The sequence below is a fragment of the Aegilops tauschii genome, chromosome 4, assembly GCF_002575655.3.
Source record: "Aegilops tauschii subsp. strangulata cultivar AL8/78 chromosome 4, Aet v6.0, whole genome shotgun sequence".
Classification (NCBI taxonomy): domain Eukaryota; kingdom Viridiplantae; phylum Streptophyta; class Magnoliopsida; order Poales; family Poaceae; genus Aegilops; species Aegilops tauschii.
Window position 1 is genome coordinate 106,335,527 of NC_053038.3, and position 23,101 is coordinate 106,358,627.

At 44.5% G+C, this 23,101-nt stretch overlaps 1 protein-coding gene across 1 annotated transcript; it reads right to left on the reverse strand.

Annotated features, from left to right (window-relative positions):
* Window positions 1-838: 838 nt before the first annotated feature.
* On the reverse strand, window positions 839-2,849 carry LOC109757833 (uncharacterized). Its single transcript, XM_020316667.4, has one exon. It carries the CDS (start codon window positions 2,308-2,310, stop codon window positions 1,372-1,374), a length of 939 nt encoding a protein of 312 aa, XP_020172256.1. The 5' UTR covers window positions 2,311-2,849; the 3' UTR covers window positions 839-1,371.
* Between the last annotated feature and the right edge of the window lie 20,252 nt (window positions 2,850-23,101).

Consider the following 23,101-nt stretch of genomic DNA (forward strand, 5'->3'; position numbering starts at 1 on the left):
ATCTCCACCTGAGTTTCGACTTTCGGTCAAGTGCCTTTGTTAAATTACCTTGTCAATTGTTAAAGTGCGAGAAACAAAGGACAGTTCCGTGACCAGCCTAGGTAAAGGTGATGAACAATACTAAAGACAGGAGCTTATGCAACAGACTTGAAACTAAATTATTCTAATGTAAATGCACCTTGCTTTCGCCGTCCATCGTCCAATGCCTCACGAACAACACTATGCTGGAAAAATAATACCCTAAAGTCCTAACTAACTTTGAAACAGCAGACTGACCCGAAATCATACCAACGAATATATTTTTCTCTCATTTTGTAGCACAGAATTATCAAATCATCTGTTCTATCTTCAGTTTGATGTCTGACCACACTTACACCAATTATACATTCTTTTGCTATTTTATAAAGCTGCATTCAAGCCATTCTTACCCAACTCAGCATGAAAGAAACTAAAATTGTTAATAACAAACAATAACAATGACACCCTTGTAAGTTCCAAGAGTTTAGTATTACTTTGGAAACAAATCATACGGTTCGATCATCAAGAAAGTACAGCTAGAAATGCATACATCTCTAACAAGACAAAGGAAAATTTTCATTGCACACAGACTGAATGTTAAATCACAAGGTTCGATCATCAATCAGGTACAGCTAGAAATGCGAACATTTCTCAGAAGACAGAGGAAAGTTCTCACTGCACACAGACTGCATGTTAATTGTTAAATCACAAGGTTGGATCATCAAGAAGGTACAGCCAGAAATGATAACCTTTCTGAGAAGAAAAAAGGAAGGTTCTCACTGCATACAGACCGCATGTTAAAACAAGCAACAATGAAATCTAAATAAGCAGATTAGTTACCAAACCAAACTAAATGAGTAAACATTTACATTGTATTAAACATTTGTCCAAACAGGAGAAGCTAAAAGGCACCAAAATGGAATTGAGTTGGAACCTATATGAATTTCACTGGAACAGCACAATGGCATGTGCAATGAATATTACCTCAGCCTTATTGCCAGGCCCATTTTCCTTCTGAATACAACAATGAAAAAATAATCGAAGGATTCCAAATCTGGCATGACAAATATCTCTTCTCCATTGCTTGCTTGCAGATGAACCCAACAAGGAACATGGCGACTATGAACATCAACAGTAACCATTGCAGAACAATTCAAGTCCTAATAAGAACCGCCAAAAGAATTTGCTACCCGCAAGGAGCAGCAGCTGAACCCTAAACCTAGCAATTCACAGCACCCTCACTGACATGGAATGCTTTCTGCCTCAACTGACCGGTGGACAATTCCACATCTCAGGGCATCATCATAGAGCATTGCTGCTGTTGCCTGAATTCTGCAGAACACCAAAAATCAACTAGGCAACGTACTCACTCTCAATCACAGGTTTTGTTCGCGTTCCCAACGCTACAGGCGCTTGCGACCGCCCAACCTGCGCCATGCGCAAAGTCTCCCCGACCTCTGCATTTCGTTCCATCACCTCCATCTTCTTTTCCCTTTTATATCTGACAAAACACACCAGAAGCAAAGCCAACAGCCCCAATGCAATGACGCCCCCAACAACGCCGACAGCAATCTTCCATGCGTCCGAACTACCCTTATCACGACCACCATTAGTCGGTATTGGTGGGGCAATTGCGCCTGAAGGCCCTGGAGCAGGAGCAACCTCACTGGAGTTCACCACTATGGAGAAGTGCCCTCGGCGATAGGTTGCACACACGTTGTTTGCCTCCAAGCCCCGGAACTGTGGCACCCCATCCAAATCAAACCACACACACTGCGGCGCTGGACTGCCTGGGGGCACCGCCCTCACATTGCTGAAACTCACAGAAATCGGGCTCCCTGACGCGACGATGCTCAGCTCGGACAATCCCGTTGCTGACAAGTTGGCAGCGTCGTAGACCAGCAGCCCGAGAATGGGCGAGAGGTAGGTGTAGCCGGGGAGCGGGTAGTACTTCTCCGACAGCTCGCCCAGGTTGTGGTACACGAGCACCACCCTCTCGACGTACGGCTGCACGATGACGCCAGGGGGGATGCTGAACTCGAAGTAGTCGGAGAAGCCTTTCCTCCGCAGGCTGCCGCTGCGCAGGCGGAGCCCGGACACCGCGACGCCGGCGAGGTCCGCAGGCACGGTGGCGTTGTAGACAATGCCGGTGTGCGGCCGGACGAAGGCCCGGTACGCGTAGTCCTGCAGCATTGCGTCCAGGGCCCTCGCCGGCGACGGTGACTGTGCCGCCGCCGGAGAAGAGCCCAAGAAGAGCAGCTGGAGGAGGCAGGCGCAGATCAAGAAACCCATCCCGGCACGCCTCCGCCGCGAGCGAGGATCCAAGAAGGGGACCGCCGGAGCCGAGCAAGAGTCAGGTCAGGATCCCCTCCTCATCCGCATACGAGGACCTCCGAAACGAGGACGAGATTCGGAGCGGGGGAGGACGGGCATGCGCGGACCGGAGGCCGGCGGCAGGCGAGCTAGCAGATCCAAAGAAGCAGCCGGGCTGAGCAGAGCAGCCACAATGGCGAGGCAAGTTATGCGCGCGTCCAGAGTCCAAACAGGTGGCAGGCAATTTCGGCAAGAAACCAGGGAGGCGGCCGGGAAAGGAAGGGAGCAAAGGATTGGATGGCGAGAATCGGGAGGAGGGGAGGAGCGGCGGGATCAATCCGGGCCGGGGACGCCGGAGTCCACAGAAATCCGCGCGCGCCTGCCCCCACGGGCGGATGATTGCGACGGCGGGGGTTTGGGGATTCGGCAGCGGGGGTCGGGGTGGAGAGAGAGTGAGGTGAAGGAGAGAGATTTTAGGGAGAGAGAGAGACAGGAAGGAAGGAGAGAGGTTTTAATGGGGACGCATTTTTTCAGGGGCTCGGATGGAAATAAATTTCTCCCTGGTTTTTCCCGCAATAAAATACGCGGGCTCACAGTTGGCACGTCCGCCCCTGCGGAGTTACCGCTCTGCCCCTGGACAGCTGGGCTTCTGCTGCTTCTGCTCGCTGGAGAGTGGGGTCCAGGTGTGAGGGGTTCGTTTGTGGACGGGAGATCAGAAGGGGCTTTATTGTAAAATGGCGGTGCTGCTGACTGACCTGTGGGGCCGGGCGAGCCATCTCGAGCGGCCGGCGGAGAACGCCTTTGTTCCCAACGTTTGGATGCTCCTGTCCTGGGAGAGATGATTTGCGAGGTGGGGTCTTTTTGTAAAGCCGTGTGTTTGTAGGTCGCTGAGGTGTGGGACCCCTGAGCTGAAGCCCACCGGCAGTGAGCGTGATTGCTAAACTTTTGTCGAGTCCTTTGCCAACGACTGGATTCGAGAACTGGTTATCATGATCGTGCTATAACGGTATTAACGGGTCTACTGTCGCTCCCGTGGACTGGATAAATTTCATAAAATCACAGTATATTCTCCACCACAGATTTCTTGGTCAGAGACGGCGCTGAGGATGCGACGACATAGGATTGCCGTGCAGGGATGGTTCGCGGCATCGAAGAAGATGGATGGGGTGAGCCGGGATTGGCGGCTTCATCGTCGTGGCGATAGTCGGCCCATGCTATAATTGTTCAATGTTTTTTTTGTAAAGTTCTTCGATGAGAGATGGAATCTAATTGTATACCATATCGATCAAAAAGGCAGGACAAGCGTTCTCTTTGAACTGGCGGATTTTTGGACAAATTCTTTTTATAAAAAAACTCAGGTTCGTTTAGGGCACATCTAGATATGCTCTGGTTATTATACATCTATGTCACTCAATCAAATTAGAAATAGAAGGAGAAAAGACAAAAGAAAATGTTTGCATGAATCTTAGCGTAAAATTAATGACATAAGACTTAGATGAGCAATACTTAAAGCACATAGAGATGTGCTTTAGCAAAACTGAAAAAACTTCTATGAGTAAATTTCACCTCAAATGAGATGTTGTGTTTCATGGCATGTTATTATTCTCAAACTGACAAAGATGGCTCCATATGTCACAATGATGTCATAGTTGGCTAGGTACACAAGTCAAGTTGTGCTTGCTAAGGATGCGCCTAATATGATGCACAACCCATAGACATACATGTTCATTGATATATTTGTATATAATTCTCATTGAATTGATGAAATTTCACATACTCTTTGTATGCCCCTAAATAGTGCACGTTAGTTGTGAACATGCTTGTCGCTGTGTCACCCATAAGGGGTATTTTAAATGTAATTAAAATAGTACTTTTTTATTGAATAGTCAAGGAGATATACATATGAATATTTCCATCTATATTTTGCTATGAAGATTCACAACCTCTTACAAGATATGTTTAAATGAACCAGCGCACACGTGAATTGCAGAAAAACAAAGAACCAAAAAAAAATTGTGTAGCCCTACCTCCACCCGAACACACACACACACACACACACACAATGAGGACACCCCAGGAAAACCCCCAATGAGCGGCGCCTTCGCTTTGCCGAGGCAACACAAGAACGCCATCAAAAATCAATGCATAGCCTAGACATTGTGGGCACCATCCTCACACACCACAAGCAAACTAGTGCAAAGACCGAGACAAAAACCAATGGGAGGCACAAATGGAAGAGAAGCACCGGTACCATAGACGAGAAGCTCTGATTAACTTAGACCAAACCATGACAACTTTGATACTATCGACGTAGCCAAAGGGCAGCAATCAACTGGGCCACACTACAACACTAGAGAACCCGAAAGGGGTAGTCGAAGGGCGACAAACAACCGATAGACAGCTAACGAAGGGGTGGGGCTCCAAGGGTCCTTCCCGCTGAGATCAACTCCTTAATCGCGGTGGGCTCCGATTGAAAGGAACTGGATGTCGTCTAGAGGTGGGGTGAATAGGCTTGTTAAAAACAATTACGGTTTAGGCTTGAATAAATGCGGAGTAAAACTAGTGTTTAATTTATTAAGCACAAAACCTAAATAAGCTAGGCTCAACTATGCGCACCAATAACATATGCCAAACAAGATAAACAACTATGTGGTAGCAAGCAAAATATAACTTGAAGCACAAAGGCTATGACAAAGTAATTGCATAAGTAAATGGCTCGGGTAAGAGATAAGCGAGGAATGCAGAGACGATGATGTATCCCGAAGTTGACACTTGGATGCTAATCTCCGTTCGAGCGGTGTGGAGGCACATTTTGGGAAATGTTGCATGGAAAACAAAAAAATTCTACGCACACGCAATGATCTATCCATGGAGATGCATAGCAACGAGGGGGGGAGTGTGTCTACGTACCCTCGTAGATCGTAAGCGAAAGCGTTTCACAACGTGGTTGATGTAGTCGAACTTCTTCGGGCTTCAACCGATCAAGTACCAAACGTACGACACCTTCGCGTTTTGCACATGTTCAGCTCGGTGACGTCCCTCATCTTCTTGATCCAGCAAGACATCGAGGTAGTAGATGAGTTTCGTCAGCACAACGACATGGTGACGGTGATGGTGAAGTGATCTCCGCAGGGCTTCGCATAAGCACCACAAAAATATGACCGATGTGGTAAACGGTGGAGGGGGGCGCCTCACACGGCTAGACAATTGTCTGTTGTGTGCTAGGCGCCCCCTCCTCATATATATAGGTGGGAGGGAGGGAGGAGCAGCCATAGGAGGCACCCATGTAGGAGGAATCCTACTTGAAGTCCCTCCCAAGCCGCGCGCCCCCCTGCCATATATAACCGAGGGGGAAGGAAAGAGGGGGGAGAGGGAAGGAAGTAGGAATCCTAATCCACAATTTCCTTGCCCTCCCCTCTTTCCTTCTCCTCATCATAGATCTGGCCTCTATAGGGGCGCATCAGGGCTGGTGTGTTCCCTCACTTGGCCCATAAAGCCCATATCTTTGCCGGGGGTGCCCGAAACTCCGTTCCTGTGACCCGATAAGTACCTGGTACCCTCCGGAACACTTCCGGTGTCCGAATACCATCGTCCTATATATCAATCTTTACCTCTCGACCATTTCGAGACTCCTCGTCATGTCCGTGATCTCATCCGGGACTCCGAACAATATTCGGTCACCAAATCACATAACTCATATAATATTATATCGTCAATGAACGTTAAGCGTGCGGACCCTACGGGTTCGAGAACTATGTAGACATGACCGAGACACCTCTCCGGTCAATAACCAATAGCAGAACCTGGATGCCCATATTGGCTCCTACATATTCTACAAAGATCTTTATCGGTCGAACCGTTATGACAACATACATAATTCCCTTTGTCCATCGGTATGTTACTTGCCCGAGATTCGATCGTTGGTATCTTCATACCTAGTTCAATCTCGTTACCGGCAAGTATCTTTACTCGTTCCGTAATACATCACCTCATTACTAACTCCTTAGTCATTTGCTTGCAAGCTTATGATGTGTATTACCGAGAGGGCCCAGAGATACCTCTCTGATACTCGGAGTGACAAATCCTAATCTCGATCTATGCCAACTCAACAAACACCTTCGGAGATACCTGTATAGCATCTTTATAATCACCCAGTTACGTTGTGACGTTTGATAGCACACAAGGCACTCCTCCGGTATCCGGGAGTTGCATATTCTCATAGTCGAAGGAATATGTATTTGACATGAAGAAAGCAATAGCAATAGAACTGAACGATCATTATGCTAAGCTAACGGATGGGTCTTGTCCATCACATCATTCTCCTAATGATGTGATCCCGTTATCAAATAACAACACATGTCTATGGTTAGGAAACCTTAACCATCTTTGATCAACGAGCTAGTCTAGTAGAGGCTCACTAGGGACACGATATTTGTTTATGTATTCACACATGTATTTAGGTTTTCGATCAATACAATTCTAGCATGAATAATAAACCTTTATCATGAATAAGGAAATATAAAATAACAAATTTATTATTGCCTCTAGGGCATATTTCCTTCAGTCTCCCACTTGCACTAGAGTCAATAATCTAGTTCACATCGCCATGTGATTAACACCAATAGTTCACATCACCATGTGACAAACACCCAAAGGGTTTACTAGATTCAATAATCTAGTTCACATCGCCATGTGATTAACATCCATAGAGTACTAAGGTGTGATCATGTTTTGCTTGTGAGAGAGTTTTAGTCAATGGGTCTGCCACATTCAGAGCCGTATGTATTTTGCAAATTTCTATGTCTACAATGCTCTGCATGGAGCTACTCTAGCTAATTGCTCCCACTTTCAATACGTATGCAGATTGTGACTTAATGTCATCCCGATCGGCGTCAAAGCTTGCATCGATGTAACCCTTTACGACGAACTCTTTATCACCTCCATAACCGAGAACTTTTCCTTAGTCCTCTTAGGTACCTAAGGACAATTTTGACCGTTGTCCAGTGATCTACTCCTAGATCACTATTGTACCCCCTTGTCAAACTCTTGGCAAGGTACACAATAGGTCTGGTACACTGCATGGCATACTTTATAGAACCTATGGCTGAGGCATAGGGAATGACTTTCATTCTCCCTCTATATTCTGCCGTGGTCAGGCTTTGAGTCTTACTCAACTTGACACCTCGCAACACAGGCAAGAACCCTTTCTTTGACTGATCTATTTTGAACTTCTTCAAAACTTTGCCAAGGTATGTGCTTTGTGAAAGTCCTATTAAGCATCTTGATCTATCCCTATAGATCTTGATGCCCAATATATAAGCAGCTTCACTGAGGTCTTTCATTGAAAAATTCTATTCAAGTATCCTTTTATGCTATTCAGAAATTCTATATCATTTCCGATCAACAATATGTCATCCACATATAATATCAGAAATGCTACAGAGCTCCCACTCACTTTCTTGTAAATACAGGCTTCACTGTAAGTCTGTATAAAACCATATGCTTTGATCACCTCATCAAAGCGTATATTCCAACTCCGAGATGCTAGCACCAGTCCATAGATGGATCGCTGGAGCTTGCACACTTCATTAGCACCTTTAGGATCGACGAAACCTTCTGGTTGCATCATATACAATTCTTCTTTAAGATATCCATTAAGGAATGCAGTTTTGACGCCCATTCGCTAGATTTCATAATCATAAAATGCGGCAATTGCTAACATGATTCAGACAGACTTAAGGATAGCTGCGGGCCAGAAAGTCTCATCGTAGTCAACCCCTTGAACTTGTCGAAAACCTTTTGCGACAAGTAGAGCTTTGTAGACAGTAACATTACCATCAACGTCAGTCTTCTTCTTGAAGATCCATTTATTCTCTATGGCTTGCCGATCATCGGGCAAATCCACCAAAGTCCACACTTTGTTCTCATACATGGATCCTATCTCAGATTTCATGGCCTCAAGCCATCTGTCGGAATCTACGCTCATCATAGCTTCTTCATAGTTCGTAGGTTCGCCTTGGTCTAGTAACACGATTTCTAGAACAGGATTACCGTACCACTCTAGTGCGGATCATGCTCTGGTTGACCTACGAAGTTCAGTAGTAACTTGATCTAAAGTTTTATGATCATCACCATTAGCTTCCTCTCTAGTTGGTGTAGGCATCACGAGAATGGTTTTCTGTGATGTGCTACTCTCCAATTTGACGGAATGTACAATTACCTCATCAAGTTCTACTTTCCTCCCACTCACTTCTTTCGAGAGAAACTCCTTGTCAAGAAAGGACCCCTTCTTAGCAAAAAAGATCTTGCATTCGGATCTGTGGTAGAAGGTGTACCCAATTATTTCCTTAGGGTATCCTATGAAGATGCACTTCTCCAATTTAGGTTCGAGCTTATCAGGCTGAAGCCTTTTGACATAGGCGTCGCATCCCCAAACTTTAAGAAATGACAGCTTAGGTTTCTTGCCAAACCACAGTTCATACGGTGTCGTCTCAACGGATTTTCATGGTGCCCTATTTAATGTGAATGCATCTATCTCTAATGCATAACCCCAAAATGATAGTGGTAAATCGGTAAGAGACATCATAGATCGCACCATATCAAATAAAGTACGATTACGACGTTTGGACACACCATTACGTTGTGGTGTTCCAGGTGGCGTGAGTTATGAAACTATTCCACATTGTTTTATATGAAGGCCAAACTTGCAACTCAAATATTCGCCTCTGCGATCAGATCATAGAAACTTTATTTTCTTGTTACGATGATTCTCCACTTCACTCTAAAATTCTTTGAACTTTTCAAATGTTTCAGATTTGTGTTTCATTAAGTAGATATACCCATATCTGCTAAAATCATCTGTGAAGGTCAGAAAATAACGATACCCGCCGCGAGCTTCAACACTCATCGGACTGCATACATCGGTATGTATTATTTCCAATAAGTCATTAGTTCGCTCCATTGTTCCGGAGAACTGAGTTTTAGTCATCTTGCCTATGAGGCATGGTTCGCAAGTATCAAATGATTCATAATCAAGTGATTCCAAAAGCCCGTCAGCATGGAGTTTCTTCATGCGCTTACACCAATATGACCTAAACAGCAGTGCCACAAATATGTTGCACTATCATTATCAACTTTGCATCTTTTGGCATCAATATTATGAATATGTGTATCACTACGATTGAGATTCAATAAACCCTTTACATTGGGTGTATGACCATAGAAGGTATTATTCATGTAAACAGAACAACAATTATTATCTCACTTAAATGAATAACCGTATTGCAATAAACATGATCCAATCGTATTCATTTTCAATGCAATCACCAAATAATATTTATTTAGGTTCAACACTAACCCCGAAGGTAGAGGGAGTATGCGATGGTGATCTTATCAACCTTGGAATCACTTCCAACATACATCGTCACCTCGCCCTTAACTAGTCTCCGTTCATTTTTGCAACTCCTGTTTCGAGTTACTAATCTTAGCAACTGAACCGGTATCAAATACCCATGGGCTACTATGAGCACTAGTAAAGTACACATCAATAACATGTATATCAAATATACCTCTGTTCACTTTGCCATCCTTCTTATCCGCCACGTATTTGGGGCAGTTCTGCTTCCAGTGACCATTCCCTTTGCAGTAGAAGCACTCAGTTTCAGGCTTAGGTCTAGCTTTGGGTTTCTTCACGGGAGTGGCAACTTGCTTGCCATTCTACTTGAAGTTCCCTTTCTTTCCCTTGCCCTTTTTCTTGAAACTAGTGGTCTTGTTAATCATCAACACTTGATGTTGTTTCTTGATTTCTACCTTCGCCGATTTCAACATCGCAAAGAGCTTGGGAATCATTTTCGTCATCCCTTGCATATTATAGTTCATCACAAAGTTCTAGTAGCTCGTGATAGTGACAAGAGTACTCTGTCAATCACTATCTTATCTGGAAGATTAACTCCCACTTGATTCAAGTGATTGTAGTACCCAGACATTCTGAGCATAAGCTCACTGCTTGAGCTATTCTCCTCCATCTTGTAGGCAAAGTACTTGTCAGAGGTCTCATACCTCTCGACACGGGCATGAGTCTGAAATACCGATTTCAGCTCTTGGAACATCTCATATGCTCCATGGCGTTCAAAAAACATTTTTGAAGTCCCGATTCTAAGCCGTAAAGCATGGCGCACTAAACTATCAAGTAGTCATCATATCGAGCTTGCCAAACATTCATAACGTCTACATCTGCTCCTACAACAGGCCTTTCACCTAGAGGTGCATCAAGGACATAATTCTTCTGTGCAGCAATGAGGATAATCCTCAGATCACGAACCCAGTCCGCATCATTGCTACTATCATCTTTCAACTTATTTTTCTCTAGGAACATATCAAAATTAAACACGGAACTACATCGTGAGCTATTGATCTACAACATAGACATGCAAATAAAATTAGGACTAATTTCATGATAAATTAAGTTCAGTTAATCAAATAACTTAAGAACTCCCACTTAGATAGACATCCCTCGAGTCATCTAAATGATACGTGATCCAAATCAACTAAACCATGTCCGATCATCATGTGAGATGGAGTAGTCATCAATGGTGAACATCTCTATGTTGTTCATATCTACTATATGATTCACGTTCGACCTTTCGGTCTCCAGTGTTTCGAGGCCATGTCTGTACATGCTAGGCTCGTCAAGTTTAACCCAAGTATTCCGCATGTGCAAAACTGTCTTGCACCCGTTGTATGTGAACGTGGAGTCAATCACACCCGATCATCACGTGGTGTCTCAACACGAGGAACTGTCACAACGGTGCATACTCAGGGAGAACACTTATACCTAGCTAAGGGATCATCTTATAATGCTACCGCCGTACTAAGCAAAATAAGATGCATAAAAGATAAACATCACATGCAATCAAAATATGTGACATGATATGGCCATCATCATCTTGTGCTTTTGATCTCCATCTCCAAAGCATCGTCATGATCTCCATCATCACCGGCTCGATACCTTGATCTCCATCGTGGCGTCGTGGTCATCTCGCCAATTATTGCTTCTATAACTATTGCTAATGCATAGTGATAAAGTAAAGCAATTACACAACGTTTGCATTTCATACAATAAAGAGACAACTATAAGGCTCCTGCCGGTTGCCGATATGTTTTACAAAACATGATCATCTCATACAACAACGTATATCACATCATGTCTTGACCATATCACATCACAACATGCCCTGCAAAAACAAGTTAGACGTCCTCTACTTTGTTGTTGCAAGTTTTATGTGGCTGCTACGGGCTTCTAGTAAGAACCGTTCTTACCTACGCATCAAAACCACAACGGTGATTTATCAAGTTTGCTGTTTTAACCTTCAACAAGGACCGGCCGCAGTTAAATTTGACTCTACTAAAGTAGGAGAAACAGACACCCGCCAGCCACCTTTATGCAAAACTAGTTGCATGTTGATACGTCCATTTTGCATCATGCTTTTATATCGATATTTATTGCATTATGAGCTGTTGTTACACATAATGTCACAATACTTATGCCTTTTCTCTCTTATTTTACAAGGTTTACACGAAGAGGGAGAATGCCGGCAGCTGGAATTCTGGGATGGAAAAGGAGCAAATATTAGAGACCTATTATGCACAACTCCAGAAGTCCTGAAACTCCAAGAAAGTCAGTTTTGGAATATATTAAAAATATTGGGCGAAGAAAGCACGAGAGGGGGGCCACACCCTGTCCACGAGGGTGGGGGCGCGCCCCCCGCCTCGTGGGCCCCCTGGCAGGCCTCGGGTGCCCATCTTTTGCTATATGAAGTCTTTCGCCCTGGAAAAATCAGAAGGAAGCTTTCGGGACGAAGCGCCGCCGTCCCGAGGCGGAACCTGGCGAAAACAATCTAGGGCTCCGGTGGAGCTGTTCTGCCGGGGAAACATCCCTCCGGGAGGGGGAAATCATCACCATCGATCCTCTCATCGGGAGGGGGTCAATCTCCATCAACATCTTCACTAGCACCATCTCATCTCAAACCCTAGTTCATCTCTTGTATCCAAACTTTGTCTCAAAACCTCAGATTGGTACCTTGGGTTGCTAGTAGTGTTGATTACTCCTTGTAGTTGATGCTAGTTGGTTTATTTGGTGGAAGATCATATGTTTAGATCCTTTACGCATATTAATACCCCTCTGATTATGAACATGAATATGATTTGTGAGTAGTTACGTTTGTTCCTGAGGACATGGGAGAAGTCTTGCTATAAGTAGTCATGTGAATTTGGTATTCGTTCGATATTTTGATGAGATGTATGTTGTCTTTCCTCTAGTGGTGTTATGTGAACGTCGACTACATGACACTTCACCATTGTTTGGGCCTAGGGGAAGGCATTGGGAAGTAATAAGTAGATGATGGGTTGCTAGAGTGACAGAAGCTTAAACCCTAGTTTATGTGTTGCTTCGTAAGGGGCTGATTTGGATCCATACGTTTCATGCTATGGTTAGGTTTACCTTAATACTTCTTTTGTAGTTGCGAATGCTTGCAAGAGGGGTTAATCATAAGTGGGATGCTTGTCCAAGGAAGGGCAGTACCCAAGCACCGGTCCACCCACATATCAAATTATCAAAGTAACGAACGCGAATCATATGAGCATGATGAAAACTAGCTTCATGATAATTCCCATGTGTCCTCGGGAGCGTTTTCCTTTATATAAGAGTTTGTCCAGGCTTGTCCTTTGCTACAAAAAGGATTGGGCCACCTTGCTGCACCTTGTTTACTTTTGTTACTTGTTACCCGTTACAAATTACCTTATCACAAAACTATCTGTTACCGATAATTTCAGTGCTTGCAGAGAATACCTTACCGAAAACCGCTTGTCATTTCCTTCTGCTCCTCGTTGGGTTCGACACTCTTACTTATCGAAAGGACTACGATAGATCCCCTATACTTGTGGGTCATCACATGTCTGTCGGTGGAACCGGTCTCATGAACGTGGTCATGTAAGGTTGGTCCGGGCCGGTTAATCCAACAATACCGCCGAATCAAAATAAGACATTGGTGGTAAGCAATATGACGATCACCGCCCACAACTATTTGTGTTCTACTCGTGCATATCATCTACGCATAGACCTGGCTCTGATGCCACTGTTGGGAAACGTTGCATGGAAAACAAAAAATTTCTACGCACACGCAATGATCTATCCATGGAGATGCATAGCAACAAGTGGGAGAGTGTGTCTATGTACCCTTGTAGACCGTAAGAGTAAGCGTTTCACAACCCGGTTGATGTAGTCGAACTTCTTCGCGCTTCAACCGATCAAGTACCGAACGTACGACACCTCCGCGTTCTGCACATGTTTAGCTCAGTGACGTTCCTCGCCTTCTTGATCCAACAAGACGTCGAGGTAGTAGATGAGTTCCGTCAGCACGACGGCATGGCAATGGTGATGGTGAAGTGATCTCCGCAGGCCTTCACCTAAGCACTACGAAAATATGACCGAGGTGGTAATGGTGGAGGGGGGGGGGCGCCACACACGGCTAGGCAATTGTCTGTTGTATGCTAGGAGCCCCCCTCCTCATATATATAGGTGGGAGGGAGGGAGGAGCAGCCATAGGAGGCACCCATGTAGGAGGAATCCTACTTGGAGTCCCTCCCAAGCCGCGCGCCCCCCTGCCATATATAACCGAGGGGGAAGGAAAGAGGGGGGGAGAGGGAAGGAAGTAGGAATCCTAATCCACACTTTCCTTGCCCTCCCCTCTTTCCTTCTCCTCCTCATAGGTCTGGCCTCTATAGGGGCGCACCAGGGCTGGTGTCTTCCCTCACTTGGCCCTTCAGGCCCATATCTTTGCCGGGGGTGCCCGAAACTCCTTTCCGGTGACCCGATAAGTACCTGGTACCCTCCGGAACACTTCTGGTGTCCGAATACCATCGTCCTATATATCAATCTTTACCTCTCGACCATTTAGAGACTCCTCGTTATGTTCCTGATCTCATCCGGGACTCCGAACAACATTCGGTCACCAAATCACATAACTCATATAATACTATATTGTCAACGAACGTTAAGCGTGCGGACCCTACGGGTTCGAGAACTATGTAGACATGACCGAGACACCTCTCCAGTCAATAACCAATAGCAGAACCTGGATGCCCATATTGGCTCCTACATATTCTACGAAGATCTTTATCGGCCGAACCGTTATGACAACATACGTAATTTCCTTTGTCCATAGGTATGTTACTTGCCCGAGATTAGACCGTTGGTATCTTCATACCTAGTTTAATCTCGTTACCGACAAGTCTCTTTACTCGTTCCGTAATACATCACCTCGTGACTAACTCCTTAGTCGTTTGCTTGAAAGCTTATGATGTGTATTACCGAGAGGGCCCAGAGATACCTCTCCGATACTCGGAGTGACAAATCCTAATCTCGATCTATGCCAACTCAACAAACACCTTCGGAGATACCTGTAGAGCATCTTTATAATCACCCAGTTACATTGTGACGTTTTATAGCACACAAGGAATTCCTCCAGTATCCGGGAGTTGCATAATCTCATAGTCGAAGGAATATGTATTTGACATGAAGAAAGCAATAGCAATAAAACTGAACGATCATTATGCTAAGCTAACGGATGGGTCTTGTCCATCACATCATTCTCCTAATGATGTGATCCTATTATCAAATGACAACACATGTCTATGGTTAGGAAACCTTAACCATCTTTGATCAACGAGCTAGTCTAGTAGACGCTCACTAGGGACACGACATTTCTTTATGTATTCACACATGTATTTAGGTTTCCGGTCAATACAATTCTAGCATGAATAATAAACCTTTATCATGAATAAGGAAATATAAAATAACAAATTTATTATTGCCTCTAGGGCATATTTCCTTCAGCACAATGCTCCCAAACGCCACAATGGCTCACCGTATTCTCCTCATGCCCTCGCACAATGCAAGGTGTCGTGACTCCACTAAGAGGCCCTTGAGGGCGGTCACCGAACTCGTGCAATTGGAGACCCTTGAGGGCAGTCACCGAACCCGTACAAACTGCCTAGGGCAATATCCACAACTTAATTGGAGGCTCCCGTTGCTTGTCAGAACCTTTACACCACAATGAATGAGCTTTGCGACAACAACAACCATCTAGGGCGCTCGAACACCCAAGAGGAACAAGCTCTAGGGTATCAAGCACCCAAGAGTAATGAGCTTCTCAACTTTCAGTTCCACGAATCACCGTGGAGAATTCAAACCAACACAACTAATGCAATGCCAAGAACACACAAAGTGCTCAAGTGCTTCTCTCCCAAATCCCACCACAACAACTAATGCTACGGAGGAATATGAGAGGAAGAACACAAAAAAAACTCCAAAATCTAGATCCACAAGGTTTCCCTCACTTAGAGGAGAAAATGAATGGTGGAATTATAGATACAAATCTCCTCTCTATTTTCCCTCAAAAGAATCAAGAGTTATGGGAGGAATAGAGAGAAATAAAGCTTTTGGAGGTCAACAATGGAGGAGAACATTGTGCTCCAAAAATAAGGGTTGGAGGTGGAAGAAGGGGGGTTTATACCCCGGGAGAAAAATGACTGTTGCATAGCCACACCAAATCAAAGGGGTCTTGGCACCCGGACCAACCAAGGAACAAATGGGCTACCCCGGGCACCCGAGGGCAAAGACCCCGGGTACCCGGATAGGGCAGCCGGTAGGTGTAAGGGATGGTCAGGTACCCAGAGGTCCAAGACCTCGGCCACCCAGACGCATCCGAGAATAAAAGCCCACCCTCAGGCACTCGGGCAGGGCGGAGCTCAAGGAAAAAACTCTCTGGAGCCTTTGGGCACCCGGACATGAAAGGCTCCGGGCACTCAGACAATTAAAACCAAAGCAACCATAACTTTTGCAACTGAAGTCTGATTTTGACGAACTCAAGCTTGATAGGAAGCTAACAACTGGAGTTGTCAAATCAAGAGTGGGAATAGTCAGAACTAGCAAGAGAGAAAATGTCAACTATATAAAGGTGATAACCTTTCCTAAAATAAGAAACGACAAAATCTCCAACACCAAAAATGCAAATAGAAGACACATACCAAATCCATTTTCGATGAACTTGAGTTTGTCATGAAGATAACCACAAGCCCTTGTTAGGGCATATTTCTCCCTAAGTGGTTTTGGTGATTGATGACAACATGTTTGCAGACTAATCGTTTGCACTGAGCTTTTCAGACTATCAAGCATATGGCACAAGACAATTCGTTCCCCTCGGAGTTTCAAGAGGAGACGGTTTTATTTCTCGCGGTTCTTTTCTGGTGGACTTGAGTCATAGGGAAAACCATACTATCAAGAGGGGGTCCGTGTCGGAAAGGTTCGGGTGGAATCAACACGTACACACTCATATTGCACCCATCAACCCCTTTCGTTTCATTGGAGTTGTCCTCTGTTTGCATCGAAGGAGGGGAGAAGAACCACAAGCGGTAGTACCGCTGGCTGCAATGATAGTACCGCCTATAGGCGGTAATACCGCTATAACCACCGCTCGCACTACCGCTCGTGGCTGGGACCTCGATTTTTCATGTCTGGATCTACGGTGGTTCCTCAGGGTACTACCGTGGTACTCATTTGTCCCCAGAAAAATGGGCGGATGTGGTAGCGGTAGTAAGGGCGGTAGTACCGGTGGTACTACCGCTCCTACTACCGCGGCTACTGATGTCTGCTAGGACTACGTCGGTATTTCCCCAAAGAGGAAGAGATGATGCAGCACAACGACAGTAGGTATTTCCCTCAGTGAAGAAACCAAGGTTATCGAACCAGTAGGAGAACCAAGCAACACAACGTAAACAACACCTGCACACAAATAACAACTACTCGCAACCCGACGTGTTAAAGGGGTTGTCAATCCCTTTCGGGCAACGACACCAGATGGCAAACGGACGTGAGGAAATTGTAGTAGATTGATAGATCGAACGCCAAATAAAATAAATAATAATAAAATGCAGCAAGGTATTTTTGTATTTTTAGTTTAGTAGATATGCAAATAAAAGAAAAGGAAAAGTAGATCACAAAGGCAAATATATAAGAAAGAGACCCGGGGGCCGTAGGTTTCACTAGTGGCTTCTCTCGAGAAAAATAGCAAACGGTGGGTAAACAAATTATTGTTGGGCAATTGATAGAACTTCAAATAATCATGACGATATCTAGGCAATGATCATTATATAGGCATCACGTCCAAGATTAGTAGACCGACTCCTGCCTGCATCAACTACTATTACTCCACACATCGACCGCTGTCCAGCATGCATCTAGTGTATTAAGTTCATGGAGAAACGGAGTAATGCAATAAGAACGATGACATTATGTAGACAAGATCTATCTATGTAGAGGTAGACCCCATCGTTTTATCCTTAGTAGCAACGATGCATACGTGTCAGTTCCCCTTCTGTCACTGGGATCAAGCACCGTAAGATCGAACCCACTACAAAGCACCTCTTCCCATTACAAGATAAATATATCAAGTTGGCCAAACAAAATCCAAATATCGGAGAAGAAATACGAGGCTATAAGAAATCATGCATATAAGAGATCAAAGAAACTCAAATAACTTTCATGGATATGAACAGATAGATCTGATCATAAACTCAAAGTCATCCGATCCCAACAAACACACCGCAAAAAGAGTTACATCATATGGATCTCCAAGAGACCATTGTATTGAGAATTCAGCGAGAGAGAGGAAGCCATCTAGCTACTAACTATGACCCGAAGGTCTACAAAGAACTACTCACGCATCATCGGAGAGGCACCAATGGAAGTGGTGAACCCCTCTGTGATGGTGTCTAGATTGGATCTGGTGGTTCTGGACTCTGCGGCAGCTGGAATTGATTTTCGACGACTCCCCTAGGATTTCTGGAATATTGGGGTACTTATAGAGCAAAGAGGCGGTCCGGGGGGCACCTGAGGTGGGCACAACCCACCAGGGCGTGCCTGGGCCTCCTGGCGCGCCCTGGTGGGTTGTGCTCCCCTCGGAGCACCCCCCAGGCGCAACCTTGGCCCATTAGGTGTCTTCTATTCCATAAAAAATCTTCGTGAAGTTTTGTTGCATTTGGACTCCGTTTGGTATTGATTTCCTGCGATGTAAAAAAACATGCGGAAAATAGCAACTGGTATTGTCACTATGTCAATAGGTTAGTACCAAAAAATCATATAAAATGATTATAAAACATCCAAGATTGATAATATAACAGCATGGAACAATAAAAAATTATAGATACGTTGGAGACGTATCAACTACCACCGCCCGGTGCTATGTTTTCCCCCTGTTTCCCTTTGTCTCTTGTGCATACTTTAGGGAGTGGTGTAGGAGATATGCCCTAGAGGCAATAATAAATGCTATTATTTATCTCCATGTTCATAATTATGTTTATGTTCCATGCTATAACTGCTATGGTTCTCGAGTCTGCAATAACACGAGGCTCGGAGGAAGACTCATATGCACGTGTGGAATAATAAATGGTAAGAAGTATTCCTAGTCTGGCCTCTAAGACTAGCTCAAGTGTTGCATGATGGTTCTGTTTTCCTGATCATGGGCATATCTATGCCAGCAACTTTGAGGGCACAATGTTAAGAGAACATTTGTGTTGAATCGACCCAGATTGATGCTATGCTATGAGATTCATTCATCACAAGTTAATGGTACATAACACAGAGATGGTTAACGTTTGCATGATTCCTTAGACCATGAGAGTATCAAGTTTCTTCATGCTTGCTTCATGAACTTTGGGGTTTGTTAAACATCATCCGTAAATGGGTGGCTATTACAGCGGCTTACGGGTTCATGGAAAAGTATGTCAAGTAACATGATAGCTCAAGATTGGGATTTGCTCCTCCGACAATGGAGAGATATCTCTGGGCCCTCTCGGTGTTACGGTATCCATCATCGTCTGGCCAGACACTTTGTGATTTGATCACGGGGATGCCGAAACACGGGAACGATAAAAGAGAACAATACCGGTAACGAGGTAGCTGGTATAGTGGACAAGTTGTTGATCCACGGGGATGCCAACATGTCTCGCCTCGGGTATATGTAACATATCACGAAGCAACAGGATTAGCACACGGCAACTGGAGGTTCACTCGAATATTCATTCGAGTGGGTATAGGGGTCAATATGGGTGTCCACGACTCCGATGTTGATCACTGATCAGAAAGTGTTCCGGTCATGTCTATGCTTCACCGAACTTATAGGGTCACACGCTTAAGGGTCATCTATCTGCTGAATACTAGACAGGGAGTCTAAGAGAAATTTGCCAAAAAAGTTTCGGAGACAATGGAAGAGTTCCGGAGAGAGAATAGCGAAATAGTTTCGTAAAACCGAAAAGTTGTTTCGGGATATACCATTAAGTCAAATTGGTTTCGGGACACGCTTGATAATTCTTGGAGGGTGCCAGAATTATTCTGGAAACTTCTGGGAATTTTTCGAGATAAAAACCGGAAATGTTCCGGAGCTGCTGGTACCGGTTTGGTTGCTTTTCGCAGATGAAATTCACTAATCTGAAATTGTTTCAGAATGAATCCAAAATCATTTTAGTGGGTACTAGAATTCTAAGACCCACAGAAATATTTTTGGATTTAATGGACGCGAAAAATTTTCTTCATGAATAGTGAAAACGCATTCTTGTTTGCTTTGCGCAGATGGAAATCACTAAACCGAAATTGTTTCGGAACGCGTTGAAAATTATTTTAGTGGGTATGGAAATGTTCTGAGCCCACATAAATATTTTCAGTTCGAACGGACGCTGAAAAATGTCGTCATGAATAGTGAAAGTGCTTTTTGCTTGGCTTCTTGGAGAAGCCACCTTGAGGGCCTTTTGGTATTATCCCCTTGGCTTCTTGGAGAAGCCACCCTTGTGCTTGGCCTATAAATAGGGGTGGAGGGGGCTGCCTAAATACACACTCTTTCTCACATACAAGTGCCATTGCAATGATCTGACTTCTCTCTCCCTCCCCGCGAAATAGTTTCGTAAAGCCGAAAGGTTGTCTGGGTTCCGGTGGGAACTAGTTCTGGACGGCGAAGCCCTGCTGGATAGATGACACCATATGTGTGCAACTCTGTAGAGAGATCATGTTTTCGGTCTTAGTTCGAGAGTTCCTCCCGAAGGGCTGTTCGTGTGACCGTCCAAGTTTCAAAGGTCCTCCCGAAGGGCTGTCCGCGACACCGTCCACGGGACTGTCCGACCCCCTCCCGGAGGGCTGTCCGAGGGGCAAATCAGGGTATACATCCTTGCAGTTGGGAGGTTGTAAATCCTATCTACGGGGATCTGCACTGCCGATCGTCATCGACTCTAGTTCCCGCTACGCTACAAGTCGGTAACCAAAAAGATCAAACCTTGTATGCGGTCTCCATAGTGGTCCTGGGCTGGTCCGTAAGTCAGAATTTTTTTGTTTTCTGTTGCGTTACCCTACAGTGGCATCATGAGCTATGCTATGCGTAGATGCAGGTTGTGATCTAGACTACATAGAGATGTATGGGTGTTGCACAATATAATTAGGTAATAGATGAGTTCTATTACTAAAAATTATTTGTGCGGGTAGCAGATGAAATCTGTTACCCGATGTTCTTGTTGCTTCCCTTGAATTTGCATAATCCTGATCTTGACGACATGGTGGAATCTCACAAAGTTCTGGCAATCTGCGATCCTTTCATGCTGCTCCTGAGTATGCTGATTGACAGATCAACGAAGTGCTAACAGTTCTTTGGGTTCCACCATAGTTAAAGAAAGATGGATGTTTCGAAGACAAAAAGGCAATGCAGATATGATCTGCACGAGGGTCATGTGTTTGATGAAGTTTAGTATGGGGTTCGAGATTTTATTATCTCGTGCTTCATACACCCGCAAAGTTAATCTAGCGACTTGAATTATCATACTTGATGATGGACGTTGGTAGCTTCGGTTTGTTACGAAACCTTAGAAGTCACGTAAAACCTTTTTTGTATGAACCGATTAGAGGCGTATAACTTGGTTTTGGAGGATGGTTTGCATGTGATGTGGTATAGCAGTGCTCAAAATATAATAATTTGATAATGTATGAGATGATTATACAATGTAAAATTGACATGACCTGCGTGTCATGATTCGGCATGATGGCTGGAGCCATATGATTGTCACTTTAAATGAACTGCGTGTCAACCTTAAGTAATGCACTTATTTTATTAGCTATAGAGATAGCAACATTATCTGGTGCATTGACAAGGTGGTGGCAATCTTCGCGAAGGTGAACACCGACGTAAATGCCGAAGACGAAGAAATGAAAGACTTCTCCATCAGAAAGGGCTATACCATATCATGCTATTATGAATTGCCTGAGATGTTTATCCCTTATGATGCACCCTTCTTGATTGCGCGGTAGTCGCTTTTTTATTAGGGTGATCTCTCACTTAAAATATCAAGTAGTTAGTGTTCTCCCAAGTGTAGTACCGTCACGACACCTATCTCTTCGGGGTATCACATGGATGCATGGGTACGAACGATTAGAGAACTGTGAGTCGGGTGAGTTGAGACGTCGCAGCAAGATCACTTGGTTGTTGATACGTCTCCAACGTATCTATAATTTTTGATTGCTCCATGCTATTATATATTTTGTTTTGGATGTTTAATGGGCTTTATTATACACTTTTATATTATTTTTGGGACTAACCTATTAACCCAAGGCCCAGTGCAAATTGCTATTTTTTTGCCTATTTCAGTGTTTCATAGAAAAAGAATATCAAACGGAGTCCAAACGGAATGAAACCTTCGAGAGCGTGATTTTTGGAACAAACGTGATCCAGAGGACTTGGAGTGGACGTCAAGCAACCAACAAGGTGGCCACGAGGCAGGGGGCGCGTCCTCCACCCTTGTGGGCCCCTCATGGCTCCACCGACCTACTTCTTCCTCCTATATATACCTACGTACCCCGAAAACATCTAGGAGCACCACGAAACCTATTTCTACCGCCGCAACCTTCTGTACCCGTGAGATCCCATCTTGGGGCCTTTCCCGGCGCTCTGCTGGAGGGGGCATCGATCATGGAGGGCTTCTACATCAACACCATAGCCTCTCCGATGATGTGCGAGTAGTTTACCACAGACCTTCGGGTCCATAGTTATTAGCTAGATGGCTTCTTCTCTCTCTTTGGATCTCAATACAAAGTTCTCCTCGATCTTCTTCGAGTTCTATTCGATGTAACTCTTTTTGCGGTGTGTTTGTCGAGATCCGATGAATATTGGGTTTATGATCAAGATTATCTATGAACAATATTTGAATCTTCTCTGGATTCTTTTATGTATGATTGGTTATCTTTGCAAGTCTCTTCGAATTATTAGTTTGGTTTGGCCTACTAGATTGATCTTTCTTGCAATGGGAGAAGTGCTTAGCTTTGGGTTCAATCATGCGGTGCTCGATCCCAGTGACAGTAGGGGAAACGACACGTATTGTATTGTTGCCATCGAGGATAAAAATATGGGGTTTATATCATATTGCTTGAGTTTATCCCTCTACATCATGTCATCTTACCTAATGCGTTACTCCGTTCTTATGAACTTAATACTCTAGATGCATGCTGGATAGCGGTCGATGTGTGGAGTAATAGTAGTAGATGCAGGCAGGAGTCGGTCTACTTGTCACGGACGTGATGCCTATATACATGATCATGCCTAGATATTCTCATAATTATGCACTTCTCTATCAATTGATTGACAGTAATTTGTTCACCCACCGTAATACTTATGCTATCTTCAGA